Below are 23,162 nucleotides of genomic sequence, written 5' to 3'. Positions count from 1 at the left end.
AATAATATCTCTAAATCAGGACAGATACTACTTCTCTCTTTTTACATCTAGGGAAATAGAAATCCAGAAATGCAATGACTTTATCTAAGGACATTGGTATGTATTAGAGCCTTTATTAGAAACCTGTGCTCCTTTACAGTCCAAGACTCTTGTCTGTACAAGTCAAAGTAGTAATAATATTGGAACTTTTTAGTACCAAAAATGGAATCAGTTCTCTGAACTAATTTTGAGAAACCAACTCTTCAACTAGGAAAAGAAAGTAAAGAAGAGGAATATTTTATTTGAATAATGGTCTTTAACTTTTTTATAGGGGCATATGCAAAGGATGTTAACCACCTTTCTTAGTACCTCTTCTGAAAGTAAAACAAGGGGGCTGAGCTTCTTGTGGACGTTTAACTATGGGGTAGGGTCCTTCCCTAAAGCCTTTGAAAAGACAGTATACCATCTGTTTGAAATTGACAATCAAGTCTTGAACACCTAATGTTGTACTAAGAAGAATAAATGAAGTAAAAGGCATGCAAACTCATGTTTTCAAAGGATTTAACAATATATCTGGAAAAGTGAAACGAATCTATAGAAAATAACTGAGGTGTAAATTATGTGGAATTGAGTCTACGTACAGTGAGTTCTTAGGGGTAAAAACAAATGAATTGACATTCAAAGACCATTTACTTTGCACAAATCAAGAAAAAGATATCATTAAGTGTTACAGCATAAATAAGATCAGGACGCCAGAAACAAGTCTTGGTGGATGACAGAAAATTTACTGTATACCACAGACACATAGGAGTACATAGATATATCCTTTTCAATAGAACTTAAGTTACTTGTTAGGAAATAATGAATAATGAGGTAGGTGAGTGGGTGGGTATGTGGGCAGATTATAGCAATAATATTATTAACCAATGCAGAGGTTAGACGTGATTCTGATTAGGAACAGAGTTTGTAATAGATGAGTCCTTAATACCTGAAATTCATTGAATGGAAGAGCTAAAAGAAAATGTTAGAATCCATTGAATCTACTCTCCTTTCCTTACCTCCACTTTTAAAATGGGTAATTAAGACCAGTGTGACTTGCTTCAGTACATAAACAGAGTTAGTGGCAGAACTGAAGGTTGAACCCTGGTATCTTTCCAATTATACCATTCTACCTCTTGATTCTTAAATTTAACTAAAACATCTTTTTCTTCTTCCTCATACCAACTATGTGAATACCAGGTCTTAAATCTTAAATTAAATGTTTGGATTGTAATCATTGTTCAGTCAGTGGTAAAATAAAAGGATTTAGAAAATGAATCTGTTTTATGTCTCAATCTCATTTCAGTGGATGTCTTATTTATAAAATAACCAAAGGCTCAGTGAGATTAATAATCTACTACTTAGAATAAATGTTTTGCAGCCATGGCAGTGAATAACCTATTTTTTAGACACAGCTCTATCACTAACTGGTTATATAATTTTACACAAGTCATATCACTTCTTTTTACTTTAATTATAAAATGAGAAGGTTAGAACTTCTTTATAGTCTAGTTCAGTTATTATATATAGCTATATCTTAGTATTACTTGAATAAAGCACAGAGTTTTAAGAAAAAAATTTCTTATGACTCTCAGTGTCCACAAAATTCTTATTATAATGTAACGTAAATATATATAAATATATATAAAACTAGCTATAAGCTTTTTATGCTTATAGCTCTTATATACAACCAAAACAAATTGCAAAACCCTTAATATTCAAATTAACAATTCAAAATAGAAATAACTGCAGTAACACAATTGAGGTTCTATACCCTGTGCTACTCAATGCCGTATATACAATTAAATTCTCCCTCAAAACTTTTCTTTTGTTGAACTCTTCTGTGAAACAGTCCTTCCTACAGTGTTACTGGCTCTCATTTAGTTTTTGCCTAACTCAAATAAATGATTTACATATTAAATGTCTAACCTAACCTTTGTCCTTCTATCATTAATGCTGGACAAGTAAAGTAGTGACACTGGGCACCAATGAAATCATGAATACAAACTGTGGCACTGAACCTGCCTGTTAGTATTCAGTAACAAAATCATCTAGATATTCAGATAGTCTAAAATATAAAATTTTGCAATTTTTATGTCATTAAAATGAAAGAAAATTGAAAACATAGAATTTAAAACCTTTTATCAAAAATTGGAAACAATTTAAATGTCCCTCTACTGACTGAATAGATAAAATACGATATAATCATACACAGCGTAGCCTAGATTATTCAGCAATAAAAAGGAACTTACTGATACATGCTATGATACGGATTAGCCTCAAAAACATTATAAGTTAAAAAAGCCCAGATCAAGAAACCATATATTGTATGCTTCCATTTATATGAAATGTCCAGTAAAAGCAAATTAGTGGTTTCCTGGGATTGGGGGTAGGAACTGGAATTGAATGTAAATCAGCATGAGAGATATTATTGAGTGACAAAACTGATTTATAGTGATGGTTGTAAAACTCAGTAAATTTACTAAAATTCATTGAATTGTATATTTTAAAATAACTATGATATATAAAATATACCTCAATAAGGTTGTAAAAAGCTTTCTATATGGCTTTTTGTCTAGGACTTCCTAAGAATGTATAACTATAGATACTCTTTCACATAATAAGGAGACCCAGTTGAAAATACTGTTTTAGTGGAACTAGAGAGAGTGTCCAATAATTAGGATATCATGGATTTTAGCTTTGACTTTGTCATTAATTCTATATTATCTTGGGCAAGGGCTCCAGCAAGTTACTTACCCTCTTTGTGCCTTGATTTCCCTATCTATAAATGAAGGGGAGGGGTAGATTAAAATGTTCTCTAAGGCTTCCTACAGATATGGCAATCTCCTCTTCACATTTCTGTGAATACCAATACCCTCTCTTAATGCCCCATTATCTCCCACTCCAAATACTCTTTTCAAAGCCCCTTTTAATCAATTGGATATTGCTTGTCTCCTTAACTTGTGACCACTAAAACTTTCTGACCTTAATGCATAGGTACACAGTTCCCAAAATGTTTATTTGAAAGTTACATACTAGACTGAATGCCATATCATTCATTAATCTCCCAAAGGCTATGTTCTCATCCTCTGTAACTCTCTTATGGAAGCTCTCCCATAGATAACAATACACTTCCCCTCCAGGCAGTACATGAAAGAAACAATGGAGGATACAATGGAATCTTATAAAATTACACAGAATGAGAATCTGGCCCATTGTTTTCTCCTGCTGCCTAAGGAAGAAGTTGTTCTCTTTGGATCCCCATAAAGATTTTGGCTTGTCCACCTCCTCAGATTCCCAAGTAACAATTAGGCAATCTGGCATTCTTCCCACATCTCATTTCATTGTGTAGGATACTTGTCAACTTGCCCAGAATGACTTTAGGCATTTTGAGCTGTTCATCTGACTGTGTGCAATAGATAAATAAAAACATAAGTAGAAGGAGGACTTACTTAAGCCTCTACTTTATTTTTATTGGGGGGCACAGATTTTAGAATTGAAAAAGTTCTTATCTATCTTCATGTTTTAGTCTTCCCCTATTCCCTTTGTGTTCAATAAGATGGTTCTGAGTGTTTGAAATAAAAGTTTATTAAAGTGGAATCTTTGTTTGTGAATACAAAAACATTACATTTTATTCCTAGAGCTTATTTACCTGAAGAAAAGCACCTCTTGGACTGTAAAGAAATTAGGTGGTTGGAGTGTGGTTTAATTAGTCTATAAGCCTGTCAGGAATCTTAGACTTTCTTCCTAAAGCTATGCTGACACACAACCTAACCTTGGAAGAATCAGTTAAGTTTGTATTCTACTTATCCCCTATGATTTAGGAATATCCACTCCTAAAAATTGAAAATTCCTGTTAATAGAAATTGTTAGATAAGCATTAATTATATTATTAGGAGTTGACAGGTGGCATTGTAGGTGTAATAAAAAGAAAAAGGATTTGATTCTTGAAGAACCAGGAGATGGGTGTCCTGGTTATAACTGTCATAGGATCAAGGATAACAGAAAAAAGTGAAATTGAAATAAAATTCCCTAAAAATAATTGAAAAAGAGAGAAACTTAGGTATGTAAGTATTTTATGATATAAACATTCAATAAAAGAAGCAAATACATTTAATCAAGAAAGTTTGGTGTTGAAGATATCTACCTCTTTAATAACAGAACAAATTAACATTTATTCTTCATTCATAGTAGTAAATATATTCCAGGATATACACATAGCTTTAGTTCCCAAAGGAAAGTTCTACCTTATAGAAAAATGATAGCTAGTAAATGTTGAAAGAGTGGTAGAATTAGAAAACTATTTCATAAAATCAAAGTATTGATTCAGGAAAAGATTATTAAGTGTGTTAAAATCTTTAGATGAATAATTGGTTAAATTAAACATCCTTAAAGTAATAGCACACAGATTACTTTCAACTTGCAAGGAGAAAAAAATAACTCTGCAATAAAGAGATCAGACTATCATCATTCTAAATTAGTAATCGATCCTAGCATCACTAATGGTCAGGCACATATTGTGTCTCTGAAGTGATGGAATAAGAATTATAGAACATCAGTAATTTGTTACATTCAAGTCAAAAATATAACAAACAAAATAGAAACAGACTCACAAATAGAGAGCAGACTGACAGCTGTCAGAGGGGAGGGAAAATTTGGAGGCTGGGTGAGAAAGGTGAAAGGATTAAGCAAAAAGAACAACTGATAGACATAAACAACAAACAGTATTGTAATTACCAGAGGGAAAAGGAGTGGAGGGAGTCAGAAGAGGATATTGGGGGGTATATGGTGATGGAAGGAGACTTGACTTGGGGTGGTGAATACACAATACAATATACAAGTGAAACCTATGTAATTTTATTAACCAGTATTACCCAAATAAATTGAATAAAAAAGTAAAAAATAAAAATAAAACAGATAGTTCCTGGAAAAAAATGTTTAACTTCAATCCATAAATTCTTAGATATAATATCCAGTTTATAGGAAACAGGGATAGAGGAGCAAGCTAAATGATGCCACAAGAAAGCAGTGAGGCAAATCCAGAGGGTGAGACATTCCTCATGACAACTGGCCTAATCTCTTCAATTAGTCAGTGGCCTTAAAAGTAAGGGAAGCCACGGGCGTAGGAGGATGGCTGTGATAGATTTTAAAAGACGTAAGAGACATATAACCAAATGCATTTCATCATTCTGGATTAGATTCAGGTTTGGAACAAACCAGCTACAAAGAACATTTTGGGTCAGCTAAGGAAATTTGAATATGCACTGCATATTGTTTGAAATGAAAATTTACAAAAATGGAAAGATGGAAATTATTGACCAGGTTACCACCAGTAACTACCATTATTTCATTTTTATTAAAAATCCAAATATGTATATGCATGTATGTATATTCTTATGTGTATGTATATACTTCTCATACATCTGCCCAGAAAAAGATTCAGTTAGATAAAAACTGAATTTATTGTTAATAATCTCTGAATATAGAAATATAATGATTTTATTTTTACCAGTCTATATATTTTTAATTTCCAACAATTCATGTGGATTGGTTCTGTAATAACAGAAGGTTATGTTTTTTAAAACTCTCTCATATAGAAAAGTAGCAGTGTATTCTGTCCATTAAGGAAAATAAAAATGTCCTTTGAGGATAAGAACTACAAACACTAGAAAACACTGGTGATGGTTTTCACTATAAAATTTTGTCTAGATGTCTTTAGTCAATATGGTATAAAGAGTCAAACACACGTTTTAATTCAAACTGTCACATACAAGCATTTTTACTTTGAGCATGTCAGTTTATCCCTCAAAGCCTGATTTCTCGTCCAGAAGAATAATTATGAGAATTAAAGCTGATTTAAATAAATTAGTGCCTGGAACAGAGTAGGATCTCAAAATTATAATATTATGAATTCTTATCAACAAAAATTTAAATCTTAAATATCACAGCTTAATAAAATAATAAAAAGAGCAGTCATCAACTAACACCTGTTGCTCTTAAATATGTTTCATGAAATAATGGTATACAAGTAGAATATGAAATCTTCAAAACAAGTATGAATTTTAAAAGTTTTATTTTTTCATATAATAGTGCCTTTCATTCTGTCTCCCAATTAGCAGCTGGGTATGAAAAGGAAATAGTAACCTAGGATTAGAATATGAATAAGAATACAATATACATAATTTCCATTACATTCTAAATAAATTAATTGCAGACATACTATTAAATATCTCAACATCAGAACCCAAAAGCATAGTTGTTAGTAGAAGTAGACCTATCTTAATCATGATAGATTTGATAGGAAATGAAGTATAACTTTATGGCCAAACCATTACCAGGTTTCACAGTGAGTCCCTATTCAATAGTTGCAATTATTTTTTTTGCTTTGCAAAAACTTTAGTCTCATTGTGAATTTCAAATGAGATAGAAACACTGTACAGCTAGCTCTAAGATACTTTTTAAAAATCAGCATATTAGGTCCTGGCCGGTTGGCTCAGTAGTAGAGCGTTGGCCTCACGTGCAGGAGTCCCAGGTTTGATTCCCAGCCAGGGCACACAGGAGAAGCGCCCATCTGCTTCTCCATCCCTCCCCCCTCCTTCCTCTTTGTCTCTCTCTTCCCCTCCCGCAGCCAAGGCTCCATTGGAGCAAAGTTGGCCCGGGCGCTGAGGATGGCTCCATGGCCTCAGCCTCAGGCACTAGAATGGCCCTGGTTGCAACAGAGCATTGCCCCCTGGTGGGCATGCCGGGTGGATCCCAGTCTGGAGCATGCAGGAGTCTGTATGACCTGCCTCCCCGTTTCCAACTTCAGAAAAATACAAAAAAAAAAAAAAAATCAGCATATTATTACCTCAGTGTAAATTCACATCGCAATTTTATTATTTTTGTGAGAGCAAGGAACCATAGCAATAGAAAAAACAGCTGTACCAGAACTCCAGAATGCTAGGATGACTCATGAAGAATCTATGAATGAGGCAAAAGGACATTTGTCAGCAAAATGAGTTTCTGAATTAATTGTTCAAACATTACCAAATTTTAAATACTAAGTTGTTATTGATTACCAGGTTTGTAGAAAGTATTGTCTCTAAACTCTGTGATGACTGTCATTCTCATGAGTGATTCATTCACATTAAGTGAATCATATCTATTTACAAATACTTTCATGCTGAGACTTCTGACATGATTATTGGCATTAAGAATAATTGATCAGAACAATGTATTTGAACATTTTATTGCACCATTTTAATGAGACAGAACACAATTTGGAGCTTTGGACTGGGAATGAAGAAACCTGATTTCTATCTAGCTCAAAGTCTGCTACTAATTATCTGGATAATACCTTGAGCAGGTTATTTAATTTCTCTGAAACCCATTTTCCTTATCTGAAAAATTAAGAGTTTGAATGTGTTCATCTCCCTGGTTTTAAGTTTTGTGAGTCTGTGATCTCCGTGCAAAATTGGTAAATTGCTTATTTTACATAAACTAAACTTGGATATAACTCTGTGGCTCTGAGCTTGCTTTAGGATCTTTGTGAATTCTTAGTGTGATTCACCAGTGATAGGACATGTTACCTAGGGAATCTACATACAGCTGATCTTGGAAAATTAATTGATAAAATCTGAACAGTTAAGAAGATACCTGTTTTAGAGGGTTAGGATTTCCCACAACATAAATATGGGCCAGTTGATAATATAGCCCATGGTATTTTATTTTGCTAGAAACCAAATTACTGGAGAGTTTCAGATATTGCATGCAAAGACAAGTTAACATAGTTTAGGCGGGACATCTTTGGTCCAAAAGTATGATAATTTGAAAAGTGTTTAGTTGATCCCTAGAAAGTGGTTAGACAGGTTAGGCTCTTTTTTCAGGTATTGCAGGCATGTTAACTTTTAAAGGTAGGGGGGAAAGGAAGTTTTCAGTTGTTTTTTCTTTTTTCAGACTTTTAATTTGCAGTTGGGCTTTATTTTTTCATTTAATAGTGCCTTTCATTCTGTCTCCCAATTAGCAACTGGGTATGAAAAGGAAATAGTAACCTAGGATTAGAATATGAATAAGAATACAATATACATAATTTCCATTACATTCTAAATAAATTAATTGCAGACATACTATTAAATATCTCAACATCGGAACCCAAAAGCATTATTAAGAATTATTCTGCTTTGCAGAAAAGCCTTCTTCTCATCCTAAAGATGAGAAATGTGAATACAAAGAGTTGACACAACAAATCTGTGGCTGAACCCAGATAGGAACCTAAAATTAGACTTTCTGGTTCCAATGTCAATGTGCTTTTTCATATATCATACTGCTTTAGTCTCTTGAAGACCTTTTTAAATATCAAATATACATCTACTGGAGCTATTGGCTGCAAGTTAACACTTCACTGAGTTATTTTTTTATCAAAATGGAATATAAGTTTAAAATATTAATCTTGTATAGACAATATGTTACTTCTTGAAAATCTGAACCAAATGACAGTTTTTGATCAAAGAAGGTTGGATTTTGCCTTTTAACACATTTATGCTAGAGTTTGAAATTTTTGAAATTCAGTTCTTCAAAAACTTTCTGAAAATTCCCATCACTTTTTGACAAGCTCCCAGCACATCAGTATCTGCAGCAGTGACTAACTGTGCACCACATGATAACATGTACTCTCAGGAGGCAGACATGTGTGGAAAACTAGACCTTGGCGATGACCTTGAGCAGTAGGATAGAAATAACTCCAACGTTACTACCATTCCAATAATGGAACATGAGGCATAAATGAGTTAAAAGAAAATGACGTGTATTCAAAGGCAGCCTTCCTTGGTCTCATTCTATGGGAATATTCGGCTTGCTGTGATGGTCATGATAGAATTCATGTCTAGAATATAGGATTATTTGTTCTTCTGAAAGGCATGTGTCCCACTGGGACATCATTTCTTCCATGTTTTGTCTCCTGTGACTATGAGGAAACCCTAAATTGATGTAACCACCAATAAAAGATGAAGTTCTGAGCCAACTTTAATTGCACTAGGAAAAAGCAGCAGTTCTGGGTAGGAGGAGAAATGAGCTGTAGGTAGTCAGTCATTCTGGTTGTTAGCAATTACCTGGCTTCCTTTAAAGCACCATCAAGTAATTTAAGTCTTGCTGGAGCAAGAAGAAAATGGTGTTGTTGTCAATCCATTAGGTCTCTAAAACTCCTCCATGAATGATACATGTGAGACGTATGTGGCAAGCAGCTGTTCTTTCATCATTGTCATCATCAACAAAAACAATAAACGTGTTTTTTTTGCCAACTAGGGACACTGTGCTAGACTCTGCGGATACAAAGAAGTATTAGATACTGTTCTCTCAAGGAGTTTCTCACCTTTTAGGAGCTAGTTTAAGTGTCTTAGTGTTTATAACATGAAATACAACTTTTAAAATGGGGTTATAGCAAAAGAGAGGAATACTATACATACTATTTTTTAAAATTTTTATTCATTGATTTTAATGAGAGAGGAAGAAAAATAAAGACAGAAACATCTATCTTCTCCTGTATGTGCCCTGACCAGGGATTGAACCAGCAACTTCTGTACTTCCGGACAATGCTCTAACCAACTGAGCTATCAGGCCAGGGTATATACATATTATTCTACACCAATACTAACATAGTTTATTTTACATAAAAGAAAAAGCAGTTTTAAAATTCTAAATTCAATGTAGAGAATGCAAATTTGTTCTACAGCCAGAAAAAGCCAGACTTTAAGAGTAATATAACACAAGAAATATAATATTTAATATTTTCTTGGGGAATTTTATGTTATTCCAAACACTGAATAATACTTTAAAAACTTTATCCAGACATATACAATTTTATTAACTAGAGATTTTTACACCTTCTTGTTTTGTTATGAATTGTTCACAGCTATTATTAATCTAGTTCAGTGATTTTTCAACCAGTGTGCCATAGGAATTTTTAAAACATGCAACACCTGACTAGTCAGGGGCACTGACCTCTTTTCCCCGATTGTCAAATAAATAAATGACAACAGAGAACAGAACAATAGTCCTCTGATGTGAATGAATCAAAGTTATTCCTATGTTTTTGTCAGGTAGGCAAAAAATATTTTTTTGGTGTACCACAGAATTTTATTAATTAGTTCAAGTGTGCCATGAGATGAAAAAGGTTGAAATGAAGTTGCTGGTCTAGTTGTCTTTACCTAGATATACTAGAATTTTAGTAGGTTTTGATTGAGTAATATTCAGATTCTTGTGGCCAAAGACAGGTTCTATATAGTATTGAAGATTAAGTATTAAAGGGTAGCCTTCTCAAATACCAAACTGTTCTTTGTTTTCAGCAATCGTAAACTGTGATAGAGTTAAATAAGCTTCTTGTCCTCTTATATAATCATTCCTAACTAGTCCAGTTTTTTTTTCTCTTGCTGAGGCTGTGTACTATACCCACAACCACATCCATACCAGTTTCTGAAGTCCAAGGGAAGTGACCTTCTCAACCTCTACATTGCACAAAGCCCTACATCCCTCAGTAAAAGAAGTTGAACTAGTTTTTGTGGGTAATACATGAGAAAGGTGGTCTTATACCACTCCTCACTCTGTAAAATTACCAAAGACTATCCATTAAGAGTTTTCCATAGAGTAAAGAGCAATAGACTTAGAGGTACCTTTTAGATGCAAAGTGCTGATAACCAACTGATATACAAAGCATCTAGACATTGTCTAAAGCTCCAAGATCTTACATTACAGTGCAGTTCACCAGCATGCTCTTTTATATATCTTATTATATAATATCCTTCAGATTTTGATAGAATAAAGAGTAGGACACTAAGGAACCTAAGGTCTTGAAGACAGAGATATTCACAAGCATGTCAAAACTCTCGTCGTTTTCTGGGGATCATATATTGTCCATTGATGGTAATAACTTTAATTAGGCAAATAAATTATTTCTGATACCAATGCATGCTAATTGGCCTTCAAAGTAAAGTAAGCTAAAAAATCACTTTTTTAAGGTATATTTGGATAATTTTGACTAATATAGTTAAATGTAAATTCATTGAGGATAGTAACCTTGGCTCATTAATTTATTTATCTGCAATGTCTAGAATAATACCTGGCATTTAGTAGGTATATATTTGAAGAATATTAGAGGAATGGATAGATGTATAGCTGTAAAATAAGATGTCTTTTTGGTATCTAAGGGTAAAACAGATGCATAATTAGATTCATATTGATAGGCTCAATTTATTTTGTCCATTTTAATGTTTATGTGAGCAAGTTATTGCTTAAGTAACCTAGTGCTATAGTGTGATAGTACAAAATACTATCACTAACATAAAATGTGATTAAACAATCCACGTTGTATAAGTATTTTCAGTAACTTGGGATGCTTCTTACATTGCTTGATTTGTATGTGTTGTCAAAGGTTTAAATATTTATTTGAGCTTGCTATGTGGCAGGCTCTATGTTTTTAAAAAATGTAATTTTTGTTTATTGACTATTTTTGAGCTACACAAGATAATAATACATCTTGTTTACCAGGCCAACATCTAGTTCAATGCCTGTCAATATATTGTGATATAGTGTCAATAAATATTTGTTGAACAAATAAATGTATGAAATACAATGACTAGGTTTTTGCTTTCAAGTGATATAGTCTAGGGGGAGAAGGGATGGCAATGTGGTGAGAGCTGTCTGAGAAAAAAAAAAGAGAATAGAGTAACAGTAGGTGAAGAGTTCAGTAGTTAGTCCCCGTGATGGTAATTGGAAAGAATGGATCTGTGTTGTGCTCAAATCATAAAAAAGACTGCTACAGAACTTGAAAACCAGGTAATACTGTACTGTCGTCAGAAACAAAACTAGAATCTTCAGATAGAATTTTGTGGCATGAATGAACTATGTTAGAATTGAGAAAATGTGGGAGTAAGAGGAAGAAGGAAAGTGAGAAACTCCCTAAACACTCTACCCCCACTCCCAGTATCCATAGGTATTGAAATTCCTGGAAAGAGTTAATATAATTTTTTCTTAATTCACCTAATACTCTATCCTCATGGTGCCTGATTTATTAGAAGAGGTGATTTAGACACTTCTAAGAGTAGAAGTTGTTGAAGGCCAATAGTACTGAAAATAAGAAGCCTAAAAACCAGATTCTAGTTTCCGTCCTGTCACTACCTCACTGTTTAACCTGGAGAATTTACTTGTCATTTGGGGGCCTCATTTTTTCATCTTATTAACAGAGTGTTTGACTCTAAAAGAGTTTTTCTCACTTGAAAATGGTATCATTCTGCCACTTTTATCATTCTTATAATCTGACATAATTTTAAGAACATTTTAATAAATATGTTCATTTTTTTAAAAGTTGGAGAGACTTTGGAATCTGAGGGCAGGAATGAGGAATTGGGTGAGACCCTGCCACTTAATAGGAATAAGACAAACGTATCTTGGGACATTGAGTGGGAATATCTACAGGCAGAATGGGGCTTAAGTTTTTATTCTTTTAACAAGAAGAAATGTGCTCTTGACTTTAATCATTTATTTTCATCAATCATTAAGTCAACCAAGAATCTTAGATTTAATTACACTTTTAAATATTATGTCACTGTTTCTGTAATACAAGTAAATTTCCCAGCATTGAGAGAGAAGGAGAAACTCCTTTATTGAGAATTCAAATTGAATACAGTTCTATACAACTATACAACTTGTTCTGTATAACTCTAATTACCTCAGTCATTTGGACCTTTAACTTGATTTACTTTACAAAGGTTTTTTGCTTAAAATAATGATGTAATTGTCCAACTGTCTATTTTATTTTGTGCTGTTGAGATCCACTGTTTTCCCACTAAACCACTGTTCTATGATTGATGGGGAAACTTTTTCTAATCTCCTTTAAGGACAACTGGCTACTCAATGTAGATTAATCAGATATATATTTATTCCACTAGGAGAATATTGTGATAAATGTAATTCAGAGAATTATTGCCACCTGATATATCACCCTATGCAGGGCATCTTTTTAAGTACGCAAGTCACTGCAATTGTATTAGGCCACTTATGTGACAAGAGGAGACCAGCTCCCACATGGAATTTTGGCACGACTAGCATTTCTCCTGGCCAAAAAGGGCAAAGGCCTTGAGCAAGAAGCCAGCTTTTTCCTGATTACAAAACTGACCACATTCCTTGCCAACCTATCAGTGTTAGTCTATTTTTTTTTTTCTGGTAATGCGTTATTCTTCTCAGAGAGAACTCCACTTTTCTCATTATGACATGACATTTGTCATTTAACCATCAACTGACGCAACATTGCTGCATTGCTATTGAGGGATAAACTTAATACTCAAGTTTTTAAAAAAGAAAACCCTCATATAAAAAATCTAAACCTATCAGACCCTACCTTTATTTTTTCAACTGTTCAATATTTTAGAATTTAGGTAACAGTCAATATCATTATGGACTTTGTTAAATAGCAGAATAAGTACCTCAGCATGTAACATTTAAGTAGAATGCTAACAGCAAATTTAAAAATATGAATACATGTTTGAATTCAAAATTTTCTTCAGATAATATGTTTAGAGATTCAACCAAGGGTGGGTAGTGAGAAAAACCTTTGCCCAAGTAAATTTATCTGGTGTTTCATAATCCAGAGATTAAAGTTTTCCATTTAAGAAGCAATTGAATATTGAATAATCTCTTTGCTCTGATAGTTCTAAGTACTGTACAGCTCTCGCCCCTCATAAGATATTAAGCATGTGGGTCACTGGCGAGACAGTGTAGCAATGTTTTCCTTGTAATGTACCAAGTCTTGCCAAAGCAGTGAACAGAATTATGACACAACGTTTTGTCACAGCTGGCTTTCTAACAGGAGAGTGCCAGCCAATTCAGGCCTGGTTCTTTGTGTGTTTATTCCCAACTCTCCCAAATATTTGGAAACTGATATCTTGACTCATTGGTGTGTTCACAAGTTCTACTACCACAAGTCTTTTTCTTTTAACGGACTTGTCTTTTGCAAGAAATAGACAAAATATCAGTGTGAATTACAGCAATTCCTATTCCATGCTGTTATGGGTGAAACTCTGGGAGATTCTCTTATTGACTCAGAAAGTGATTCCTTCGCTGATACACTGTCTGCAAGCACTTCACAAGGTAAAGTCCATTCCAGATACGGCTATTGGGGTTACTTTGGGCATTTATAAAAGGTTAAAATTGCTCTCATAGTTTGTTTTCTAAGTTATATTTGTTATTTATGTTATGTGTATAGTCCAGTATTTTAATGCTCAGTTTGCTGCTATTGTGTTCACTTTTTAAACATTTCAGGACTTTAAAAAAGAAACTTAAATTAATGCATCTTTTATCTTTGTACATGGCTCCCATTTTTTAAATTTTAAGCATCAAAGGTAGAATTATATTAAAAGATGTATTCATTTCTATTTCCTGGATTTATATATGTTTGCCAAAAATACGTAAGGTCCTTTTAGAATACCTGAGAAATAACATTTTTTCCCATTTTAGTCTTATATATTAGATAACTCTCACAGCAGTTTTTGTTCCTCATATAGCATTTTTATTTCTCTTAAAGCTGCCTCAGCATGTTTTGAATTCCTAAAGGTCAAAATGATGTACACTGAAAAAATTATGTACATTTTAATATCTCCCAAAGAATTGTAAGCTTCCAGAATGTAGGATCAAGTTAAATACTTCTTTATATTTCTTAGGATACCTAGCATAGTACTAGGTATCCTAGTACTATGTTTGTGAGGACCTTGGAGAATGTTTTTTCTAAGCATCTCATTTTACATAAAGAAAATGAGGTCCCTAAATGCCAATTGCATGCTAAATAAATGACTAATTATTACTTTTATGCATAAATATATGATTAAAACATATCTCGTTTTTCAACATTTCTTTCTTGGCTGTTGCAAAATGTAAGTTCTTCCTTTCCTGTTTTTTTACCCTTTTATTTTCAATGACAGTTGACATTCAGTATTATATTATTTTCACGTATACAGCATAGAGTTCTTCCTTTCTACAGCTCCTACTACTGGAGTTTCTTAGCACAGTTTCTTCTGTTTTGTATTTATTTCTATATTTTTATTTATTTTATTATTTTTTTCTCCTGGATGCTAAAAATAGATTTTGTTAACAAGTGGGATTCATTTTTTACAATACAAGTACTAAAATATTAAGATTAAATCACTTAATTCTTGAAATGATGCTTTATATTTTAACATTTTAATTTTTCTGAAAGTTTAAAGTTTAAACATATTAATTGCAAATTTTAAAAATATTATGCTTTTTAAAAATTAATTTAAAATATTTCCTGAAATACTATTCCATTTCATAATTATGATTTGATTCAGTGTATATTTCTATCATCTGAGCCTCTTAAAAAGAAATTTAGTTTCATTATATGATATAAAAATCTGTTATTCTGTTTTTCTGCAAGCCATAAAAATCACTGCTATCTTTCTCTAGTTATTGATTTAGCTGCCATCAGGGCAGAATGTCCTAAATATACTGTGAATAGTTCTTGTGTCAAATTGATAGTTTTGTCTGTTTGAAAAGAATATTTCCACAGTTCAGTGCAACAAGTATTTTAGGATAACTAGGGAGAAGTACTGTTTATGGTAAGGGATAGTTAGTTGTGTAGAGTTAGTTTTCTTTCTGTACTAATCTCTTTATTTTTGTGCCTTGAATTTGCCCTGGATTTATTTATTTATTATTTTTTTGAGTCTGAAATCCCTTCCAAGAGAATAACCCCATACTTTTTTTCCCTACAGAATAGAATGATTAGCAATTAATAAATTATATATGGGGGGTAGGAGAAGATGGAGAAAGGTATAGAAGGGATAAATGGTGATGGATGGAGACTTGACTTGGGGAGGTGAACACAAAATGCAGTATACAAATGTGCTATGGAATTGAACACCTGAAACTTGTCTAATTTGGTTAATCAGGGTCACCCCAATAAATTCAATTAAGTAAATAAATGAATAGAAATTATATATTGTACCAATAATTTAACTTGTCTTTTATGGCCTCTGATTAGTACTTTTTATTTATATGTGTTTTTCTGTTAAATATATGGGCTCCTTAAGGTCAAAGACCTGTGGTTAACTTTTCTTGTATTTTATAGATAACCAGAAAATACTCTACCTTTGCCAAAAGACATACTTGAAAATAAATTGGAAACATGATCATCATTAGCTATTTGAGTCCAGCAGAGGGGAAACACTGTAGAGATGAGGTATTTGGCATAGATACAGTAATTAATTTAGGTGCTCCTTCTTCCTCATCACAGACAAGGTAGAATTGGGGGTTGTTACAAGTAGCTGGGTACTGCTATTGAAGAAAATGTGGCTAGTTGAGTGTGAATGATGCAGATATCCAGCTATTCAGATCATATTCATGAGATTAAAAACTCTGTGTAGCCACTATGCCCAAAGAAGACTTTTCTATTTTTTCCTGGGCTCCATGATCATTGTGACCCACTTAATCTTATTCCCTTTTCTGTTTTCATCATGAGCTTCTCAAGCAACCCCAAGTAACCCCATGCTGGCTTTGAAACCATTTCCACTAGTAAAAATTGGCAAGATTGAAGAGAAGCTTCCACAAACTCAAACTGACTATGCCTCCTGCTTTCAGTGCCAAACTTAGTCCTGTGTGAATTCTCTAATTTTAAGTTGTTGCACCAGAGCATTGAAAGATGATGACACGCTTGTCCTTTGGAGCTGGTTGAGCAATGGAAATATGCCTTAGAGACATGACAAATGCTGCAATAGATGATTCTTGAAACGAGAGTCTCTCCTGAGATAGGAGTAAGTGATTGATTGCCCCTCAGTTTTATTGAGGGATACTTAAACTGTGTCCATGTGACTTTAGGCAACTGTATACTTGGAACCATTCAAGTAATTGACCAAAGTTTTCACCTTTCCAGAAGTTTGAAGGGACCCATGTAGTACCAGAGGATGTAACCACCAGTCTTGTCTTGGTTGCATACTTTCTATGTGAGTTTGAGCAAGTCATTTATCCTCTCTGCCCTCCATTTCTGCATATATTAACAGAAAATATTTTGAGGATTAAATGACACAATATTTGTGAAAGTACATCTGAAGCCCTATATAGAGTTTATTGTTTTGGCCTTGTGGTAATAATCCCTTGTAGATTGAATGGAAGACATATAATCTTCTAAATTCCTAAATTTGAAGTATTTTAAAGATATTTGGGGAGGAATTGCAGAATTCTTTATGTGCCAAAACAAGTGACAATTTTGAACGAGATGAGTCTTCTTCATGACCTCCCATGAATGTGTTAATAAGAAAATGATCAAACTTAGAGAAAGCATCTTTATGTCTGATTTTTTAAAATAGAGGAATTATGTCCCACTTTTATTAACATTCGTCTATGAAAAGATTGAATTTCTAAAAGTTGAAATCATTTTTGGGGCCTAAATGAAAGTGATGATTATGTGTGGTTGTTCTTTTTTTCAAAAACATTGAAAAACTGTCTTAGATTATAATTTTCTCTGTATGAAGAAAATTTAGGTTATTGACACAGCTCTGAATTTCATAATTTAACATGTAATAGTAATCCATGATCCTTTTCTAGAATTTTATGATTGCCCATATTAATTTTTTCCTTAGTGTGGCACTGGTTTTATAGTTTATTTCTGATTTAACTGTTGAAATCTCTTTTCTGATCATCAGGACTTAATAGATTTGGTAGATTTCTAGATTCTGACAATCTCCTTACTATGCTTTCAAAAACTGTCATTTCTCTTGTACTTTCCCCCAAATTATGAATGATAGGAGACACTCAAAACAAATGTCATTTATACTAGATGCCTACAAGAAAACACAGCATTTAAATTTTTTTTATTTTCCCCTATCAGCCCTAAGAAATACAACTTGTCATAAAATCTACCTGATAGCAATATCCACTTAAACTATTAATTGATATGTAACAATGAGTCATTAAATGAAAACAATTTTTATAGGTCTGAAAGAGGTTGTCATAGATTACTATCTTTGTCAGAATTCTCTCCTATAACTTGAGTAAGATCACCTTGAGGAAATACTAGCCTGACCTGTGGTGGCGCAGTGGATAAAGCGTCGACCTGGAAATGCTGAGGTCGCTGGTTTGAAACCCTGGGCTTGCCTGGTCAAGGCACATATGGGAGTTGATGCTTCCAGCTCCTCCCCCCTTCTCCCTCTCTGTCTTTCTCCTCTCTAAAAATGAATAAATAAAATTAAAAAAAAATTCTAAAATTATAGCTCTTTGTAAGGTACATATTTTTTTGCATCAAAGGAAACCTGAACAAAGCAAATAGAGGAACAAACTGAAGCAAAGTTTCTGTTATTTTAGGTTCTTTTGGATACCCTTAAGTTAGGCATTAGAAAGTTGTTCATTAGATACCTCTTGTCCATCTAATAGTGTTGAAATTTTTACACATTTTAATGGAATTAAATTTCTATAAACCTCTCCACATTACCTATTTTTTGTAGACACAGTTTTGTACTTGTAACTAATTTAGAGACACAGGAATTGCACATGTACCTGATAGCAACTGTAATCCAACTTTTCCAACTCCAGAATTAAGATCACATGGCTGTTTGAGTACACAGTTTTTTAGACCCATGTAATTTTTATTTGAATAAGGGATTGGCAACACAATATTGAAGTTCCCACAGTGATAAATGGTTTCATTATAAAATAAATTTAAAACAGTTAACTGTCAATTACTTACCTGTGAATTATACCTCATTGCCTCATGCTAGGATTTCTATATGGCTTTTTAGCTGACCTTCTAAATGAGAAATTCTCAGCCAGCCAATCCAATCTGCCAAGTAAGTGGTCCTAAAAACCAGTCTTCTAGTAAGTATTGAGCACCTACTGCAGTGAACCTTATGACGTGTAAATATCTTTGCCTAGCTCTCAAAGCTCTTTATAATTCAGTTCCACATTATGTACGTTATTTCCCTACAAAACCCAGAGATTTGCCTGCCTTACTCTAATAGGGCTAATCTCATTGTCCCCCAAATAAGCCATACTCACTGTGTCCACCAAGCCTATCACATCCTGGAATGCCTTTCCTAATTCTTTCTCCTTTTCAAATCCTCCATGTCCTTCAAGGTAAGGTTCAAGTAATGTCTATGCCATGAAGCAGTCTCTGAATACATTATTATTAATGCATTCATTCAAATTAATGCATCCTTCTCTCAAATGAAAATATGTTCAGAATATGTCTCCTCTTCTCCCTCCACTGCCACCTCCCTGATCCAAGCCATTGACCCTTGTCTAGATTGCTCTCCCTGTTTCTTGCCAGGGTTTTTGTGACTCTGCCTTTACCTCCCAATAGCATAGTCTCAACCTACCATCTAGAAGGATTATTTTAAAAAGTCAGATCTGTCACTCTGCTCAAAACTGTGCAGTGGCTCCCCACTTCACTTACAACAGAAGCCCAAGTCTGCCCCACACTTTTCCGTGTCCTCTTCTATCGATTTGTCCTTTACTCACTCTGTTCCCACCCCACTAACCTCCTTGCTATTCCTCCAACATTTCATCCTGCCTTAGTGCTTTCGCTCTAGCTCTTGCTCCCTCCTGGAACTCTTCCTCTGGCATCTTGCTAACTCTCTCAGCTCCTTCTAATCCTTGTTCATACCTTCTAGGGATGACTGTCTTGACCCTCCCCAATTGAATTGTCTATCCTCCCCACTGCCCTAACACTCCCCCTACCTACGGTACACTTTATTTCTAAAGCATTCATCATATTCTAACATACCATATGATTTATTTATTTATTGTTTATTGTCTGCTTTGTCCCACTAGCATATTAACCCCATGAAGGCAGGGATCTTTGTCTACTTTGCTCCCCACCTGGTATATACCAAATGCTTAGAACATGCTCCATGAATAACAGGTCTCTTCATACTTGTTAAAATGAAAGCATAAAATCCTCTAACCTTTTTGGTCTGTATCAAACTAATTAGCCCTTAATTGGAGACGACCTGATATTATTTTCTGTTTTATATACTATTCCTTAGGCCAAATTATAGTCACTGAGGTTAAGACCCATGTCTTATTTTCTTCTTTATTTCACAAATATCTGACAGCAATTTTCAACCTTTTTAATTTCATGGCACACATAAACTACTAAAATTCTGCAGTACACAAAAAATATATTTTTGATAGAAAATATATTTTATTTTGACAAACTGACAAAAATAAAGGTATAATTTTGATTCATTCACATTGGATAGCTATTGTTGTGTTAACTGTTACCATTTTTTTATTTGACAATCTAAGGGAAAAGAAGTCAGGGCTCCTGACTAAATAGTCAGGTATTTAATGTTTTAAGAATTCTTGCAGTACACCAGTTGAAAATTGCTCATCTAACACATAATAAGTATCTAATAAGTTCTTGTTGACTTACTAATACCAAACTGATCTCCTGCTGCACCTTGGCAGCTCCTGAGAGCAAACACTGGAATGTATTTAGTTTAATGTACACTAAATACTATTCTAAAACCAATGATAATATAAACAAACCAACAATATTATCTATGCTGAAAACAAGTACAAATATATATTGAATTACCTGTTAATTATAGTTATTTGCACTATGTCCCTTCATTGGTTTGAACATCATTAGTTGAGTATCCTTTCAATATCAGTTTGTGGATTACCCAACTGCCTGGCTTCTTCTGAAAGTCTGCCTACTTTTTGAAACTTCCAGTACTCATTGTAACTTTTCAAGGGATTGGCTTGTGAACAGTGTTAAGAAAGGTAACTAATTTGACTATATAAAGCACTTATAGAGCAGTACCTGATAATCATAGGTGTCCAACAAATGTTAATTTTGTCTTCTCTCCCTTAAAATAGAAGTTACCATTTTGGGATAATACAGATTTTTTCATTGTTCATGCTATATCAAAAGTTTTCTATTACCACAGTTAATAAGTCAGATTTATTGCTTACCCTCTTATAATCTTTTCCTTAGCATTTTTTAAAACCATTTGTATAGTATCTGATAGATACATATTATTAATCATAGTTCCAGAAGAATAAAAGGTTTAATTCCTTATTTTGGCAAAGAACCAATGGCAAAACTTAGTAATAGAACGGGAGTTCTAATATTCTTTTAAGTAAGTAATTACTTTTGAAAAAAGTAAAATATTTATTGTTCTTATGTTTTTGCTTGGCATTAGCAATTGGGTATTTTTAATGTAAGATCATTAGATATTATTTTATTGTCTTATACTTTGAGTAAAACCCTGCCTTTATTTTAGTTTTTTTAATTGTAAAATTGTTATATAAACATCTGGGCAAGTTTGCTTAGTTGATTAAAATACATATGATGCTAATAAGAACCAAAAGTGTGAGCTTGATGTAAGTATGGCCAGAGTTACATAGAAATCTTTGCCATGGTTACAGCTACATCTCTAGTCAGTTACAAACAATTGACCCAGGAGAAGCCAATTCAATTTGCAAGTATATGTCCTATATAAAATCTAATTATATTGCCTAACCTGTGGTGGCGCAGTGGATAAAGTGTCAACCTGGAACGCTGAGGTCACCAGTTTGAACCCCTGGGCTTGCCCAGTCAAGGCAATGCAGGAAACAACTACTACAAGTTGATACTTTCTGCTTCTCCCCTTCTCCCACCTCTCTCTTTCTCCCCCCACCTCTCTCTCTCCCTCCCACCCTCCCTTTCCCTAAAATAAAATCTAATCATCTTTGATATTATATGCATTTAGTTATTATCACTTAAGCAAACTCAGGTAATCATATGGGGCATGCTGGATATGTACTTCTTTAATTGAATCTATTGTGGTGACATTGGTTTGCAAAACTATACAGGTTTCAAGTGAACAGCTCAATAAAACCTCATCTACACAATGTATCATGCTCCCATCACTCCAAGTAAAGTATCTTTCTGTCCCCCTTTCTCCCCTTTGCTCACTTCCACCTACCCCCTACCCCCTTATTGATTATCTTTATCAATAATAATCAAAATCCCAATCATCCCACTGGGCCCTCATAATTCAAAAGCCATCTCTTCCATGAAATTATTCCCAATTATTTCGGAGCATGTTAGTCTCTTTCTCTCTGTCACTAGTTTGATCTCTATGTTCCCATCTGCTATTAAACATCTTTCACCTCAGTAACTTCTAAAGATCAAGAACTACATTACAATGTATTTCTTTTAAGACCTGAAAAATATCTTGCACATAGTATTAGATAATTGATTGTCTTGTTTTGAGATGGTTTTGATTTTATATTACTGAGTGGTCATATACTGGGATTAAGATATTGAGAAATGAAAATGTCAAAGAAAAATGAAACAAGGAAAAATTTCAGGAAGAGAACACCATAATAAAATATAATGAAAATTCTTCTAAGAAGCAAGGCTTATAAAATAAATTGTTCATACAAAGAAGAGTTAAATAATTAGCATAAAGTAGGTAGTTTGGATTTACCTACTCTATTATTTAAATGGAATTTCTTAAAATATAACTCAAATGATCCAAATATATTAACTTTCCAAACATAGGACTCCTGATGTAGGCATGAGTATTTGGAATAAAGATTTCTTGCATTGTTAAAAAAAATACAGGGTGTTGTAGCAGAATAGGTCTTACATACACCAAACATCTAAAGCAAAATATAACTTTTAATACTTCTTAGGATAAAATATGTACCCTTTGAATTTTTACCTTCCCTTTATACACTAATTTGAAGACCTTGATTGAATATGTATTTAGCCTTTATTATACAAGAAAACCAGTTAGAAAAACAGGTAGTTTAATACTAATGTTAATACTGTTTTATAACTTCTGAATAGGAAAATTCTTAAATGAATGCCCTAGAAATTCTTCACAATCCTTTTAATACAAATTGAAGAATTTTTGTTGGTTTATCTGGTTGGTCTGCATGTTTCCTTCTACGAACCCCACTGCTAGTGCCCTTATGGAACATCTCTCTAGTCTTTTTATTGAAGTATGTTTAAAACATAGAGAAAAGTAAGAAAAAACATTTTTACAAATGAACTATGTAATTCACACTCAGATAAAGAAACAGAACAATACCAGTACTTTAAAAGGCTTCTGATTAATTTCTAACCCATATATTAGTTTTGCCTGTTTTTGTATTTTATATGAATAGAATGGATTCAT

The 23,162-nt window shown here is 33.4% G+C and overlaps 1 protein-coding gene across 8 annotated transcripts in view; it reads left to right on the top strand.

Annotated features, from left to right (window-relative positions):
• The window catches only part of PPARG (peroxisome proliferator activated receptor gamma), a 156,476-nt gene that overhangs the window by 52,944 nt on the left and 80,370 nt on the right, over positions 1-23,162 (top strand). Inside the window, exon 1 of one of the 8 annotated variants that reach the window (XM_066245126.1) lies at positions 14,039-14,133. The exons of the other annotated variants lie outside the window; for them this stretch is intronic. Coding sequence (XP_066101223.1) covers positions 14,052-14,133 — 82 coding nt within the window. The 5' untranslated portion in view covers positions 14,039-14,051. Of the gene's footprint in view, positions 1-14,038; positions 14,134-23,162 lie in introns of those variants that run through there. 8 annotated transcript variants of the gene reach the window in all.

The sequence above is a fragment of the Saccopteryx bilineata genome, chromosome 10 (genome assembly GCF_036850765.1).
Source record: "Saccopteryx bilineata isolate mSacBil1 chromosome 10, mSacBil1_pri_phased_curated, whole genome shotgun sequence".
Classification (NCBI taxonomy): domain Eukaryota; kingdom Metazoa; phylum Chordata; class Mammalia; order Chiroptera; family Emballonuridae; genus Saccopteryx; species Saccopteryx bilineata.
The sequence above is the reverse complement of the archived record's forward strand: the minus strand, read 5'-3'. Positions and strand labels throughout refer to the sequence as shown.